This window comes from Grus americana, chromosome 2, assembly GCF_028858705.1.
Source record: "Grus americana isolate bGruAme1 chromosome 2, bGruAme1.mat, whole genome shotgun sequence".
In the NCBI taxonomy this organism is placed as follows: domain Eukaryota; kingdom Metazoa; phylum Chordata; class Aves; order Gruiformes; family Gruidae; genus Grus; species Grus americana.
The window spans coordinates 158,016,828-158,029,657 of NC_072853.1; the positions used below are offsets into that span (position 1 = coordinate 158,016,828).

The 12,830-nt window shown below is 38.0% G+C and overlaps 1 protein-coding gene across 2 annotated transcripts in view; it reads left to right on the forward strand.

The window, feature by feature from the left end:
* The window catches only part of VIPR2 (vasoactive intestinal peptide receptor 2), a 66,649-nt gene that overhangs the window by 36,102 nt on the left and 17,717 nt on the right, over positions 1–12,830 (forward strand). For both annotated transcript variants that reach the window (XM_054816290.1, XM_054816291.1), the window contains exons 5-8: positions 2,078–2,175; positions 6,574–6,715; positions 9,676–9,826; positions 10,758–10,818. In XM_054816290.1, coding sequence (XP_054672265.1) covers positions 2,078–2,175; positions 6,574–6,715; positions 9,676–9,826; positions 10,758–10,818 — 452 coding nt within the window. The remainder of the gene's footprint in view (positions 1–2,077; positions 2,176–6,573; positions 6,716–9,675; positions 9,827–10,757; positions 10,819–12,830) is intronic.

Here is a 12,830-nt window from a genome sequence, read left to right on the forward strand (position 1 = left end):
CAATATTTATTCAGAATTTTAACTGAGGAACTTTCTTATGGTCATTCTAATGGCACTGGAAAGTTCATAAAGTCCATATTTTCCTTCACCTCTGCAGTAAATGAATATTATGTAAAGCAAACAAAACATTAAAATGTCAGGACTGTTGTCAAAAAGGCCATCACAGCTTACTTTTTGTTGTGGTTTTACCCCAGCCAACAGCTGAGCCCCACGCAGCTCGCTCGCTCACTCCCCCACATCGGGATGGGGGAGAGAATTGGAAGACTGAAAGTGAGAAAACTCGTGGGTTGAGATAAAAACAGTTTAATAGGTAAAGCCAAAGCCACGTGCACAAGCAAAGCAAACCCAGGAATTCATTCCCCACTTCCCATGGCAGGCAGGGGTTCAGCCATCCCCAGGACAGCAGGGCTCCATCACACATAACGGTGACTTGGGAAAACAAATGCCATCGCTCTGAACGCCAGCCCACCCCCCTTTCTCTTCCCCAAACCCCTTATAAACTGACCATGACGTCATATGGTATGGGATATCCCTGTGGTCAGTTGGGGTCAGCTGTCCCAGCTGTGTCCCCTCCCAACTCCTTGTGCACCCCCAGCCACTCACTGGTGGGATGGGGTGAGAAGCAGAAAAGGCCTTGGCTCTGTGTGAGCACTGCTCAGCCACAACAAAAATGTGTCTGTATAACAAAAACATCTCTGCCTTATCAACACTGTTTCCAGCACCAATCCAAAACGCAGCCCCATATCAGCTACTATGAAGAAAATGAACTCTCTCAGCTGAAACCAGGACATTCTCTAATTAAAAAAAAGAGATTTCTGTTTCCCGTGACACTTCGTATACCACTTCTAGCTCCTGACAAACATGGTACTTGCTATGAAAACACTTAAGATCTATGGCAGTTGTGTTGCCCTTATTTTCCCCTTTTACCATGTCTACAATAGTGCAGTTTCAACATTTTTCATTTCATTTAACATTCTATTTAGTCTTTTCCATATCTGTATAATATTTGCTAAGTGAAAGTCTAGCTAATTTCATCATGAATTGAGATTGCTAAAGTTACCTCTTTACTTGACCTTTTAAATGCTATAAAAATAAATATATTAAGTGATTTTCTTTTCCTTTTGCTTCTTAGTTTATTTAAAAGTATCACTTCATGTTACTTTTTTCAAATATCATTCAAGAAGGTGTGATATAACCATGTGCACTAAATATTGAAATTCTGTCTGTTATACGTAGCACATTCTACACCGCTATTAAAACCTTTGATTTCGTAACAGTAAAAAACTTCATAATTTTAATATTTTATCTATCTTCAGTGGAAAATAATGTCTGTCTAATGACTTTGTTGTAGGCATAAATGAAGAAGCAGCTTAATTCTGAGAGTATTTAGCATTATTTTTCTTGATGTCATTCAGAGTGGGATTTAATGCAATATGTAGCTGGTAAATTTACAGATAACTGCAGTTAATCAGCGGACTGTGCACACGTCAGTCTGCTTTTCTCTGTTGAAAAATTTTCTTTCCAAGTTTTAGCAAATAACTTTACTAAAGAGAGAAAGGATTGTTTGGGTCACGATTTAATGAAGTATTTGAACATTTAGATTGGGAAATTAATCAGACTTAAACATGTCTTTAAAATTAAACTCATGTATAAATGCATTATGAAGGACACTGGAGAGGAAGGACTGAGAGAGATTCTCTCTTTCAGAGATAATCCAGTCTCAAACTGTGGCTCACTCTTCCCAGCTTAATTGTGTTTATGGAAGTTGATGAATCTGATATTTTCTTTGACCTCATTGACATGGAATAATCAATTGAAATTATACTAGCTTGTGTGTCTAAGTAAGTTTTGAGTTCCTGATGCTGAATTTTCTACTGAGGTCAATTGGCTTGAGATGTTGGCATTGCAAGAATATGTTGGAGTAAAGATAGAACATTCTCATCATGTACTGTAGAGCAAAGAGTGAAAATAATGGTATTTATTTAGCTTTCAGAGCTATTTAATGGAAAATTATATAATTTCACAGTTAATTTTACATATCAGTAAGTGGTTTCTCCATATATATTTTTCTGTGCAGGTCAACTTCTATGTAAGGGTGAAGGCAATTTATACCCTTGGACACAGCGTATCTCTGATTGCTCTTACAACAGGAAGTATAATTCTTTGCCTTTTCAGGTATGTATTTTTCATGAGTAAATATAAACAATGATAAGACGGTTTTAAGTGTTGTCTGATTGCTCAGGCATTTAGAAAATGCATCGGTGCTCAGGTATTTAAAAAATGCATAGGTTTTACACTTGTCTCTGTAAAAGAGCTGACAATAATGTAATGCTAACTTGATTTTTGCTAGCACTAGTCATATTAAAAAATTTCAAAGCACATGACAAATTCACAGACATTACAGCCCATGTAAGAAAAAACAGTCATTTAGGAATGGATTATATAAAACATTTTCTATTTGATTACTAAAATCGACACCTTGAACTGCTCTTGAAAATTATGCTGGTCCCAACACTGGACAAGTGGGCAGCCATATTTTGCAGAAGCTTCTGAGTGGTCTCCAGGGGTACTGTAATCAAAGGTAATCATCAGTTTCTCCAAGTGGGGTTGTAAAGGTATGAATAGTTGTGCTGAAGGATAGTGCTGGGTTTGCAATGTTTTTGTTATGCAGTGTTAGGAAAGGCAGTACTGTCTGTTGGTTTTGCCTAATTTCTGGGAGTTCTCCGAGACTGAAAGAAATCTCCCACAGGTAGAAGAAATTGCAAAATGGTATTATCAGTATCATAGCTTTTCTCAGTCTCTCCACCTTCGTGCCTTTATATATCACTTCTACCTGTCTAATAGAATAGCCTTTATATTCTCCATTATAAACTTCACACAACTTTTCCATTCCACTCTGCACCAAGAAAAACAAGAAAATTTGGTAGAAAAGAAGTACAGATAATATGTAGAGGACAAAATGTTGTTTGTCAGAGCCTCATTCCTCTGGCGAATTCTGTAAACCTTTCAGTCTGACATCAAATTTTCTCGATATTTAAATATTCATAGATTATTCAGAACAGGTGCATAACCCATAACTTGGAACATCTTTGCAAAAAAAATGAATAGAGTCATTCATGGTTATCTTCTTTCTACTCTCAAATGCTACAGGCAGATTGTGCATTTTCAAAACTGCTAAAACTGAATAATGCATTTAAGAGAGTGTGTTATAGACATCTGAATGTTGTCCTTCACCAGAAGTCAGTTATAACAAACAGATCAAAATTTCAGAGGTGTACTCAAAACCTTCAACTTCAGTTTATAGATCCAAGTTGAGAACTCCCCAGTCTCTCTGTTGAGTCAGTGAAAAGACCCGGGCTTTTTTTTTAGGAGGGAACATAGGCTCTTCGAAGTCTCCCCCTAAAGAAGCCCATTTCTCTGTTATCTACAGGGAGTGTAGGGGGCTCCTAACATAGTAAGTTGAATTAGAAACCCAAATAAATTGTAGAAATACTCTGTTCAGTATATTGTTTCCCAGGCACATAGCAAGCAACCAGTTATTATGGGAGGCTGCAGCTGAAGCAGTTGTAAATTACCAATAGTAGAAGTGAATGCAAATGGCTATGTGTGTGTGTATGTCTCTCAGAAGTGTTCTAGGGCACCCCAATCATTATGGTCCTTTTTAAGGACAGAGTTTGGAAAATAAGTATGTTTCTGTAATTTTTAACTTTTCGCTACTCAGCTGGTAACACCTCCTATCCAAGAAACATACTTTGCCCTGAAAGGTCCCAGGGTTCTTTATAGAGAATGTCAATATACTGCTTATAAAGATCAGTCATTCACCCCTGAAACATATTCACCTTAGAATGTAACCAGCAAACTTTCACCTTGCTGCGTTTAAAAAGGTGAGCAAAGAACAACTCTTCTAAGTGACACTATCTAAAGGACAGTTGGTAGTTAACTAGTGAGTTAAAAATCAGAAGTTACTAATGCAGTATGGTTGTCAAAATCCTGACTTTGTCCAGCAGGATTAGGATTTGAACTCTGGAATATTAGTAACATAAGAGATTATTAAAATTATGCATTGCTGGATTTGTACATCTATGCTTCAAATTATACTGCATTTAATCCTGAATACGTACAGTATTTTTAATGAAAGAAAACATAAAACAATGTGGAGTTTAATTTAATTGTAGGTAACATGTTCATGACAAGGAAGTGGAAATTCTTTTTTAAGTATTCCAGCTTGACTTCTGCGGTCCATTATGTATTGTTATGTACTGTCTGACAGAACAGATAGAGCCTCAGGGCTTTGTAGTTGTTCGCACTGTCAGCTATAAGCACACTGAAAGGCAGAACTGTTGGGTGGGGAAAGGAGAGTTGTGTCTGAAAGTTTGCATGACGTTACAATGTTCTGTTTTGCATTTCTTCCAAAGAACTGGATTTGATTTTCATCTTTACAGAAACATTATATGGGTTATTAATATCTGTAAAGGACACATTTAGAAGTATTGTAAAAGGAAAGGATTTTATGTCTGGCTAATCTTTTAATCTCAAAACAAAGACATAAAATGTGAATATCTGCAAATGCCTTGCCAGACTAAGCTGACAGCATTTTTCAAGTTACTATGGTGCCACTCCCCAGATAATACTCTATGTACTTATAATTAAAGCTAATTGGTAACTTTCTAACACGATATTTTCCTGTTGGAGGTTGCCAATTTGTCAGGCACATTCTTGCTTCTGCAAACTTAACTTATAAACAGTAAAGCTAATAATTCTGATTTAGTCAAAAGAAGTTGCTTTACCCTTCTTAGAATGCAAGTTTCTATTTCTTCATTTTGAATATCTAAGTTTTAATATATCATAAAGTTTTAGAAAAGTGGAAATCAAAATGATTGAAAATAAATAGTATTTTTCAGATATTTTAAAAAGGTTGATTTGTTCCAACTCAGAGTGAAAATAAATTGTAGAATAGCATATTCTACATAACACTGACATTCTAGATCTTACTATAGATGTTACTATACTTCCTTTGGGGTTAATCCTATATAACAAAACCTTCCAAATATGTAAATTTCTCTGATATGTGTTTCTTACCAAGCAGAAGAAGGTGAATTTCCGTCATTTCTATGATATGCTCTCATGGGCATCAGCTGTCAGTAAACGTTCATCACATGGTAGTTTAGTATCATGAGGTAGTCATATCAAAGGAGTAAGCATGATAGCTTTTGTTTAATTGTTAAAGAATGGCATTTCTGTTATTCTGAATCATCATACACATCCCAAACAACTTGCCCACTACTTCCAAAATGTTGGTTTGATGGCCTTGTATATATCCAACATTTATTATTTCAGGTACTTAATGGGATGAAGAACTAATCATCTAAATTAGTTACTCAAGAAAAATATTTTCCTCCCATTTCCAGCTTGCATGTATCTCTGAATTCCACAGGAACTTATGATGCAGTCCAACGTAATAGTGGTATTTTAGGTTTTATCAGAACCTGTTTCAGCAAAGGACATGCATAGCCACAGAAATCACCGGATTTTTGACAACTGTTCAGCCTGGTCTTATGTCCTTTGCCAAACTGGGGGCTAGCAAGATGGATCTGTTATTTGTTTCCACACACTCACTGTAGCTATCCTTGCTTTAGTAGTTTCAGAATGGATTATTTAGTATTCTTCAGTAAAAATCAAAAAGTGAAAACTACTTGGAAGCTGCCACTGCACACCACCATAACATCCTATCGCGTCTTCATTCTTTCATTGCTCATACTTGCTAAAATGCCCTGGTTTCTGGCTTATTTCCAGGTGCAGTTCAAGGTGCTGGTTTTGACAAAAAAAACCTCTTAGCAGTTTAGTTTCTGGGGTTTTGCTGTAAAAAAATTTTGTTCAATGGAAAGATCTTGAAGGGAATGTCTTTTAAGTGAAAAGCCCTCAACTTATGACTTGCTTCCCCTGAGCACCCATTCACTTACTTGGTATATTTAATTTGTCATTTGTTTGTCAGGCTTTCATGTGGCTGCTGGACTAAAGAAGAGAAGTTTTACATCTCACTGGATAGAAAGGATAGGCAATCTAATGTTCTAATGCATTTTTTAATTGTTCCTGCATACACCCACATCATAGGATGAAAAGCCATTATACAGAAAAATGCAGGAGTTAGTTAAATAAAAAATTAAACAAAAAAAATAGGTGAGAGCATGTCTGAAATATATACAGGAAAATCAAAGTTTTATTTGCAATAAAAACACTGAGATGAGTGCACACGCAGAAAGAGATAATAATCAATGTTTATTGTCAGCTTATTTTAAAGTGTGGGAGATATACCACTGGGATCTTTTGGTCTGTGATACTGGAAAGGAGTAAGAGGTACTTTATTTGTATATTTTGGACAGTCTGTAATAATGATGATGATGATGATGATAAAACAGCAAGGCAGCACTGACAATATGACAGAGGAGGAAAGGGGAAAGGGAAGGCTCTTACTCAAGGTTCATATTACTAACAAACAACCAGAGAGTGATAAAAGTCTTTTCAAGAGCTGTCCGTCTCAAAATCTAAAATGCCTGTTTTTAAATCTCTTCTTAGAAAACTTCATTGTACTCGGAACTACATCCATCTGAACCTGTTCCTCTCTTTCATTCTAAGAGCAATCTCTGTTTTGGTCAAGGATGACATTCTCTATTCCAGCTCCAACACAGCTCACTGTCCAGAGGATCAAACCTCATGGGTAATGAACCTCATTTGCTACCTGGTATAGTATTGTTGTGTCACTAAATTTTCCTCCCTGGTCCTTTTAAATATTTAGGAATACCAAGCTGCCACTGTAGACAATTCTGTAGAGAATATAATGACTAGCAAAATGGTGTATTAGAAGTAGCCAGAGAAAGAAGATTGCAGCAGAAGTAAGAGAAGTTAATGTTGTTTTGCATGTCCATGAAGGGATAATATGTCATCTGCCAAAACAAATCATGACCAGCTATAGCTCAGAATAAATATGGCCACTGCATTAATCAGCTGGGAGAGTTTAAGACAAACAGGAGTGCCATCAGCTGGGAACAATTAAAAGCAGCTTGTCTGGAAATGTTCCAGCAGCTTTATCAGGGGTCCAGGAATTGGATAGGTATAAATGGAGGGAAAGAAATTAGTCAGGGAATTAAATATTTGCAGGAATTGTCTTTATTAACTCCTCTGTAGTCTCTAGCTATGACAGAAGTGTCATCTGCATTCTTGGCAAGCTAATATGTATACTGCATTTTCATGCACAGGGGTTAAAAAAATCTCAAGTCTTGCTGTTAAAAGACTGGCCAATGTATGATATTCCCCATTCTCTGCCTCTGTTGTTTCAGTCAAAAGTGCTGCAGAAGAACCCTACAAATATTGCTGAGTACCTTCTGAATTTAATTTATTACAGTTTAAGCTTGTGAGAAAAAGATGGAAGGAAGATATTTTTATATTGATGAAGCCATATTGTCCTAAAGCATAAAGTTCTTAGCAGTGACTACCAAGCTTTATGTATGAATTTGTAATCTGAGATATTTCTAATGATGACAAATAGGCTCTAAGTTAGTAGACCCAAAGCAGGCAAAGAAATTAATAGGCAGACTGCCAGGGGTAATCAAAAGTTCTTAGGTCCTTGAAAAATTAGTCAATGGACTGTCAAAATATTACTTGATTTCGGCAATTTCTTTTATTCTCCAGTTATTCTTGGCTGCAAAGCCTCATACTTTTCTATTTAAATACATCCAGTTTTGTGGACAGTTAAGTAATTTCTGTTCCATTATATGTGGGATGATCTGACACCAGCTTGGCAAGGCTGTTTTGTCTTGCATTGGTATGATGCTGCCTTTCTTATGTAACAGCATGTGGCGTTTACCCCTTTTGTCACGTGCATGTGATGTTCCACAGTTCTGCTGCACACACAGATGTCTAAAAGCACACAGTTCAAAATGCAGTGTGACTAGGTATTGGATCTGAATGACACAGAACCATAATTTTGGCTGACTCTTTACTGACAGATACCTTCACTGTTCAGCGTCTGGAAATACACCTGATACGGGATTAGCTGCAGGAGGAAGGGAAAATGTTTTGATGTGGGGTTCTGGTATGTAAATCAAGACTATAATACAAGGGAGTATTGGAATTTGACAAAGATTACAAAAATTTTAGACTTTGAGTGCTAATCTGGTTGTAAGTAGTCATAAACATGAAAGCAAATTTCAAGTTGGATTTTGAAATGTTTAATTTTCTCTGTGTTAAATTTTCTGGCCCATTACTGGTCTGCAATGGATAACCCTTCAGTGGATATGAAGTCCAGAGGTAAGATTAGTCTTACCAAACAAGATGACTGAACTAAGCTGTTTCTCTGGGCTTTTGTCTTTCTCACTGGACAGTTTATTTCATCTGCTTTAAGACTTTCTCTGGACATGCCTGTCTATCTTCATGAGCTCTATAAGGAGCCAATTGGCTAGTAGGTGGCTAGCTTTCACCAGAAACCTTGCTTCTAAAGGCAGCTAAAATTAGGTGAAATGAATTCAAGCCTTTAGGCCCTTACTTAATTGTCTATATAAGCATGTACACAGGCCTAAATATAGGCATGTGTGTTACTTGGGATGCACTGAGATATCTGAGACACCACAAGGGGCTGATGGATACTAAGAAATATCTCTAGGAGGTCTGTGCCCTTCTGGCTTAGCAGCGGATGACTGGGGTCCCTGAAGGCATCTCACTTCATAATACACACCTATGTTTGGACAGAGGAATAAATCACTAAATGAGTAAGTTACCTATTTAGGTATTTGTTATACTTGGAATTTTAACAGAAACAGTGAAGGTATGAAGGGTATTTAAAATGGGGGAGTAAAACGGGCAGAAACTAGAAGTTTTATTTAGTCCATTTTGTTTAGTCTGTTACATTCACCATATCATCACATTTCTCAGCTCAGTCTCAGCAGAAACATTCTTATGTTCAGTTCTCGCATCCCAGATTGCTGCTGGGAAGTACCAAAGTAGCAGCCGCCAGCACTGTGGAACATGAGCAGCACAGACATCTGAAAATTAATTCTGAAGAGCAGCACACAGACTATAAGTATATTGGGACTTCATTTTATGATACATGCTTATGTGTTTTGTTAATTAAGAAACACTAAAGCATTTTCTAAAGGGAAGACATAATTTTTAAAAGTCCACTCAACTTTTTCTTCTAAGTCTACTTAGAGTATTCATCATGTAAAGTTATATTTTTCACTCAGTTTCCCATTTAGCCTTGAAAAATTCATAAAGCAGTTTCTTTGTTAATTTTTACTATGTTAGGAAGCCAGCTGGGATTTTAATATATTTATTAGCCAGCTAGTAGATGATCATTTAATCTAATAGCCATTCATTAACTATTGCAAATGTGTGCATTTATTGATAACCACCACCTTTTGCAACATTTATGCTATGAAGTTTCAAAAATTTCTGAGTGAATTTGGCATGAGAGCCATCTACATAATTTTTTAATAATTCATTTTCTTTTTATATATACAGTAACATTACAATGTCTCAATTCGCTTGAATGAAGAAAAGAAATTTCTACTGGACCTGGGTTAATAGTATTACATGGGGAGTTAAGACCTGTAGGTTGTATTAATAACAGAATAATACAGCATCTTTCCTGCAATGACTTTGACCCCTATTCTCGTATTTCAGGTGGGCTGCAAGGCTATTTTGGTGTTTTTTCAGTATGGTGTTATGGCAAACTTTTACTGGCTCTTAGTTGAAGGACTTTACCTCCACATCCTCCTAGTGCTAATATTCTCCCCCAACAGACACTTCACAATTTACCTGCTGATTGGATGGGGTAAGAACTTAAACATCTTCCAGTAATATTCTTTTTTCTGTATGCATGTATTAGGTTCAATATTTCATACCAAGGTAGTCGTGCCCTTTCTGTTGGATGACTCCTCGGACTCACTAGTTCCTCAGTTCAGCCCCGGCATCAGTTACAGCCTGTGTAACGTGGGAGAGAGCGGGCACAAAACTGCCGAAGCATAACTGCTAGCTTGCTCCTTGGCGTGACTCTGGCCTGTGCCAATCTGCACAACGCACGTGGTTGTTCAGGATATAGGATGATGCAAGGACTGCCACCGCAAAACGTATGATTCGAGCTGTCCTAATTTGGGAGGAAGAAGAAAGTTTAGCTGCATAGCCACTGGCTATGCCATACTATTTGTCTTTTTGACAAGCCCAATAATATTGTTCATTTGGTTTTAAATACATGTATTCCCTTCATTTCCAGAAAGTGGAATGATATTTATACAAAGCACTCTAAAGCTTCCAGTAATAGGTGGTCATAAAACATTTAGGTGTTTCTGGGAAATGGGAATAAACCAGTGTGTGGGAATCGTTCCTTGTGAAATGATTTACATCTCAGTTTTATATTGTAGTCCTTGGAAGTGCATTGGGAATGCATAACTTGTACCTGTCTCCCTGTAGGTCACTCTGACAGCTTAAAAGAAACCTAAGCAAGCCATATTCTTTGAGTGTTAGTAATTATGGCTGCAATTTCATAAGAAATAAACTCATTTCCCTCCAGTCTTTGTTTGTAGTACATTGCTTACTTCACATAGCTCATCAGATGGGCTTCTCCCTCCATTCACTAAACTGTCTACTATATGCTGTATATTTGGGAAATAATTGGTTACTAGCAGGCTGCACTAGGGTGGTTTTTTTATTATTTTGTGGATTTATATTTTTGTGATCATCCTGTAAACTTCTTTGTGATTTTTCAGGAATTCCTACCATATTCATTATTACGTGGACAGTGACACGGATCATTTTAGAGGACACTGGGTAAGTGTGTGAGGGAGAGAAAGTTTAAAGCCTCCAACTGTGCCAATACAATCCTTGCCTTGGATATGGTGGTGTTCACACAAATGTTGTTTGCTGTTCTGAAGGGGACGAGCACAGAACTGAAATTTCAGATATGGCAATAAAGGAACAGATATTTAGGAGCTCTTCAGCATACTGATTATGCTTGCTGTTTATTTGAAAAACTCTAAGGGCAGGAGAGGGCAGAGGTAGGTTATGACTAACGTTACCCCTTGAGATCCACATTTAGAGCTATCTGCTTTGGAAGTCAAAATAATACTTAAAATAGCAGTGGAAGTTTTTGTGTTCAGTGCTGCAATACAGTTCAGTAAGATGCTGGGCATTCTAATTTGCTAACTAGCAACTCAAAAGATTGAAATCTAGATAACTTTGGGTATATCTAAATTACCTTCCCAGAAGTGAAGAAGTGTGATGTGAACATATGCAAGATGCATGTAGTCAGGTAAAACTATGACTGACTAGAGCTAGGCCTGGCTCCTGGCATGGGAAGGGAAACTGAGATAAGAATTTTGTAGGTGGATCAGACTTCTTGCTCCTGCTGCCCCCAGGAATGGGAGAGCATTCCTAGCTAGTGAGACAGTTTTCACACTCTTTTTTTTCAACCTGACTAATATTTTTCAATTGGTTCTGTAATTAAACCGAAAAATCATGTCCTACATAATTTCTAAGTTTTCATTGCAAGACCTCTAACATGTAAACCGAAGGCTAACTCCTTTTTCCTTTGTCATTATGATCACAGTTAGAGGAACTCTGAAGGGTATTGCCCTTGCTTAAGATTAATCTTTCAGAGCACTTACTCTCAGATTATTTGCACCAAAAGTGCTGAGCGCACAGTGAAAATTAAATTTTCAGTTTTTCAGACAAAGTTTCAGGTTCAGTCTCACATTTTCCTAAACCAGTTCCAGCCATCTGTAACCTAAATATCCCAGAAGGAATTATGTCATTTCAATTGTATCTGTCAGTTGCCTTAGATCTTCCTGCTACCCAGAGGCTGGTGCTAAGTGCTTATTGGAAATGTGTCCTTACACAAAGTGAAACTAAGCTTGGTTTCCCTAAAGGCCAACATCCTCCGTGATGTCTAATGGCACAGTCAAGTGTGCCTGATGTTTTAGCTGATTTGGATCATGAAATACTAGGTTGGAAGGGACCTCAAGGATCATCTGGTCCAACCTTTCGTGGCAAAAGCTCTGTCTGGACAAAAGCACCATTTAGACAAGATGGCCCAGCACCCCGTCCAGCTGAATCTTTAAAGTGTCCAATGTTGGGGAACCCGCCACTTCCCTGGGGAGATTATTCCAGTTGCTGATTGTTCTCATTGTGAAAAAGTTTCCTCTAGAGTGCAGTCAGAATATCCCCAGGAGTAACTTGCACCCATTACCCTCATCTTTTCCATGTGACTCCTTGTAAAAAGGGAGTCTCCATCTTCTTTGTAGCCACTCTTTAAGTACTGGAACATGGTGATGAGGTCTCCCCTAAGCCTTCTTTTCTCAAGGCTGAACAAACCCAATTCTCTCAGCCTTTCCTCATATGGCAGGCTTCCCAGTCCTTGGATCAGCCCGGTGGCCCTTCTCTGGACCCTCTCCAGCCTGTCCACATCTTTTTGGTATAGTGGGGACCAAAACTGAACACAGCATTCCAGGCGTGGCCTGACAAGCGCTGAGTAGAGTGGGATAATGACTTCTTTATGCCTGCTGGTGATGCCCTTCTTGATGCCACCCAGAATCCTGCTGGCTTTCTTTGCTGCTGCAGCACACTATTCACTCATACTGAGCTTGATGTCCACCAGGACCCCCAGCTCCCTCTCCACAGAGCTGCTCTCCAGGCAGGTGGATCCCATCCTGTGCTGCAGTCCTGGATTATGTTTTCCCAGGTGCAAGACCTTACACTTGTCCTTGTTGAACTTCATAAGGTTCTTGTTAGCCCACTCTTCCAGCCTATCCAGGTCTTCCTGCAAGGTGGCTCTCCCTTCTGAA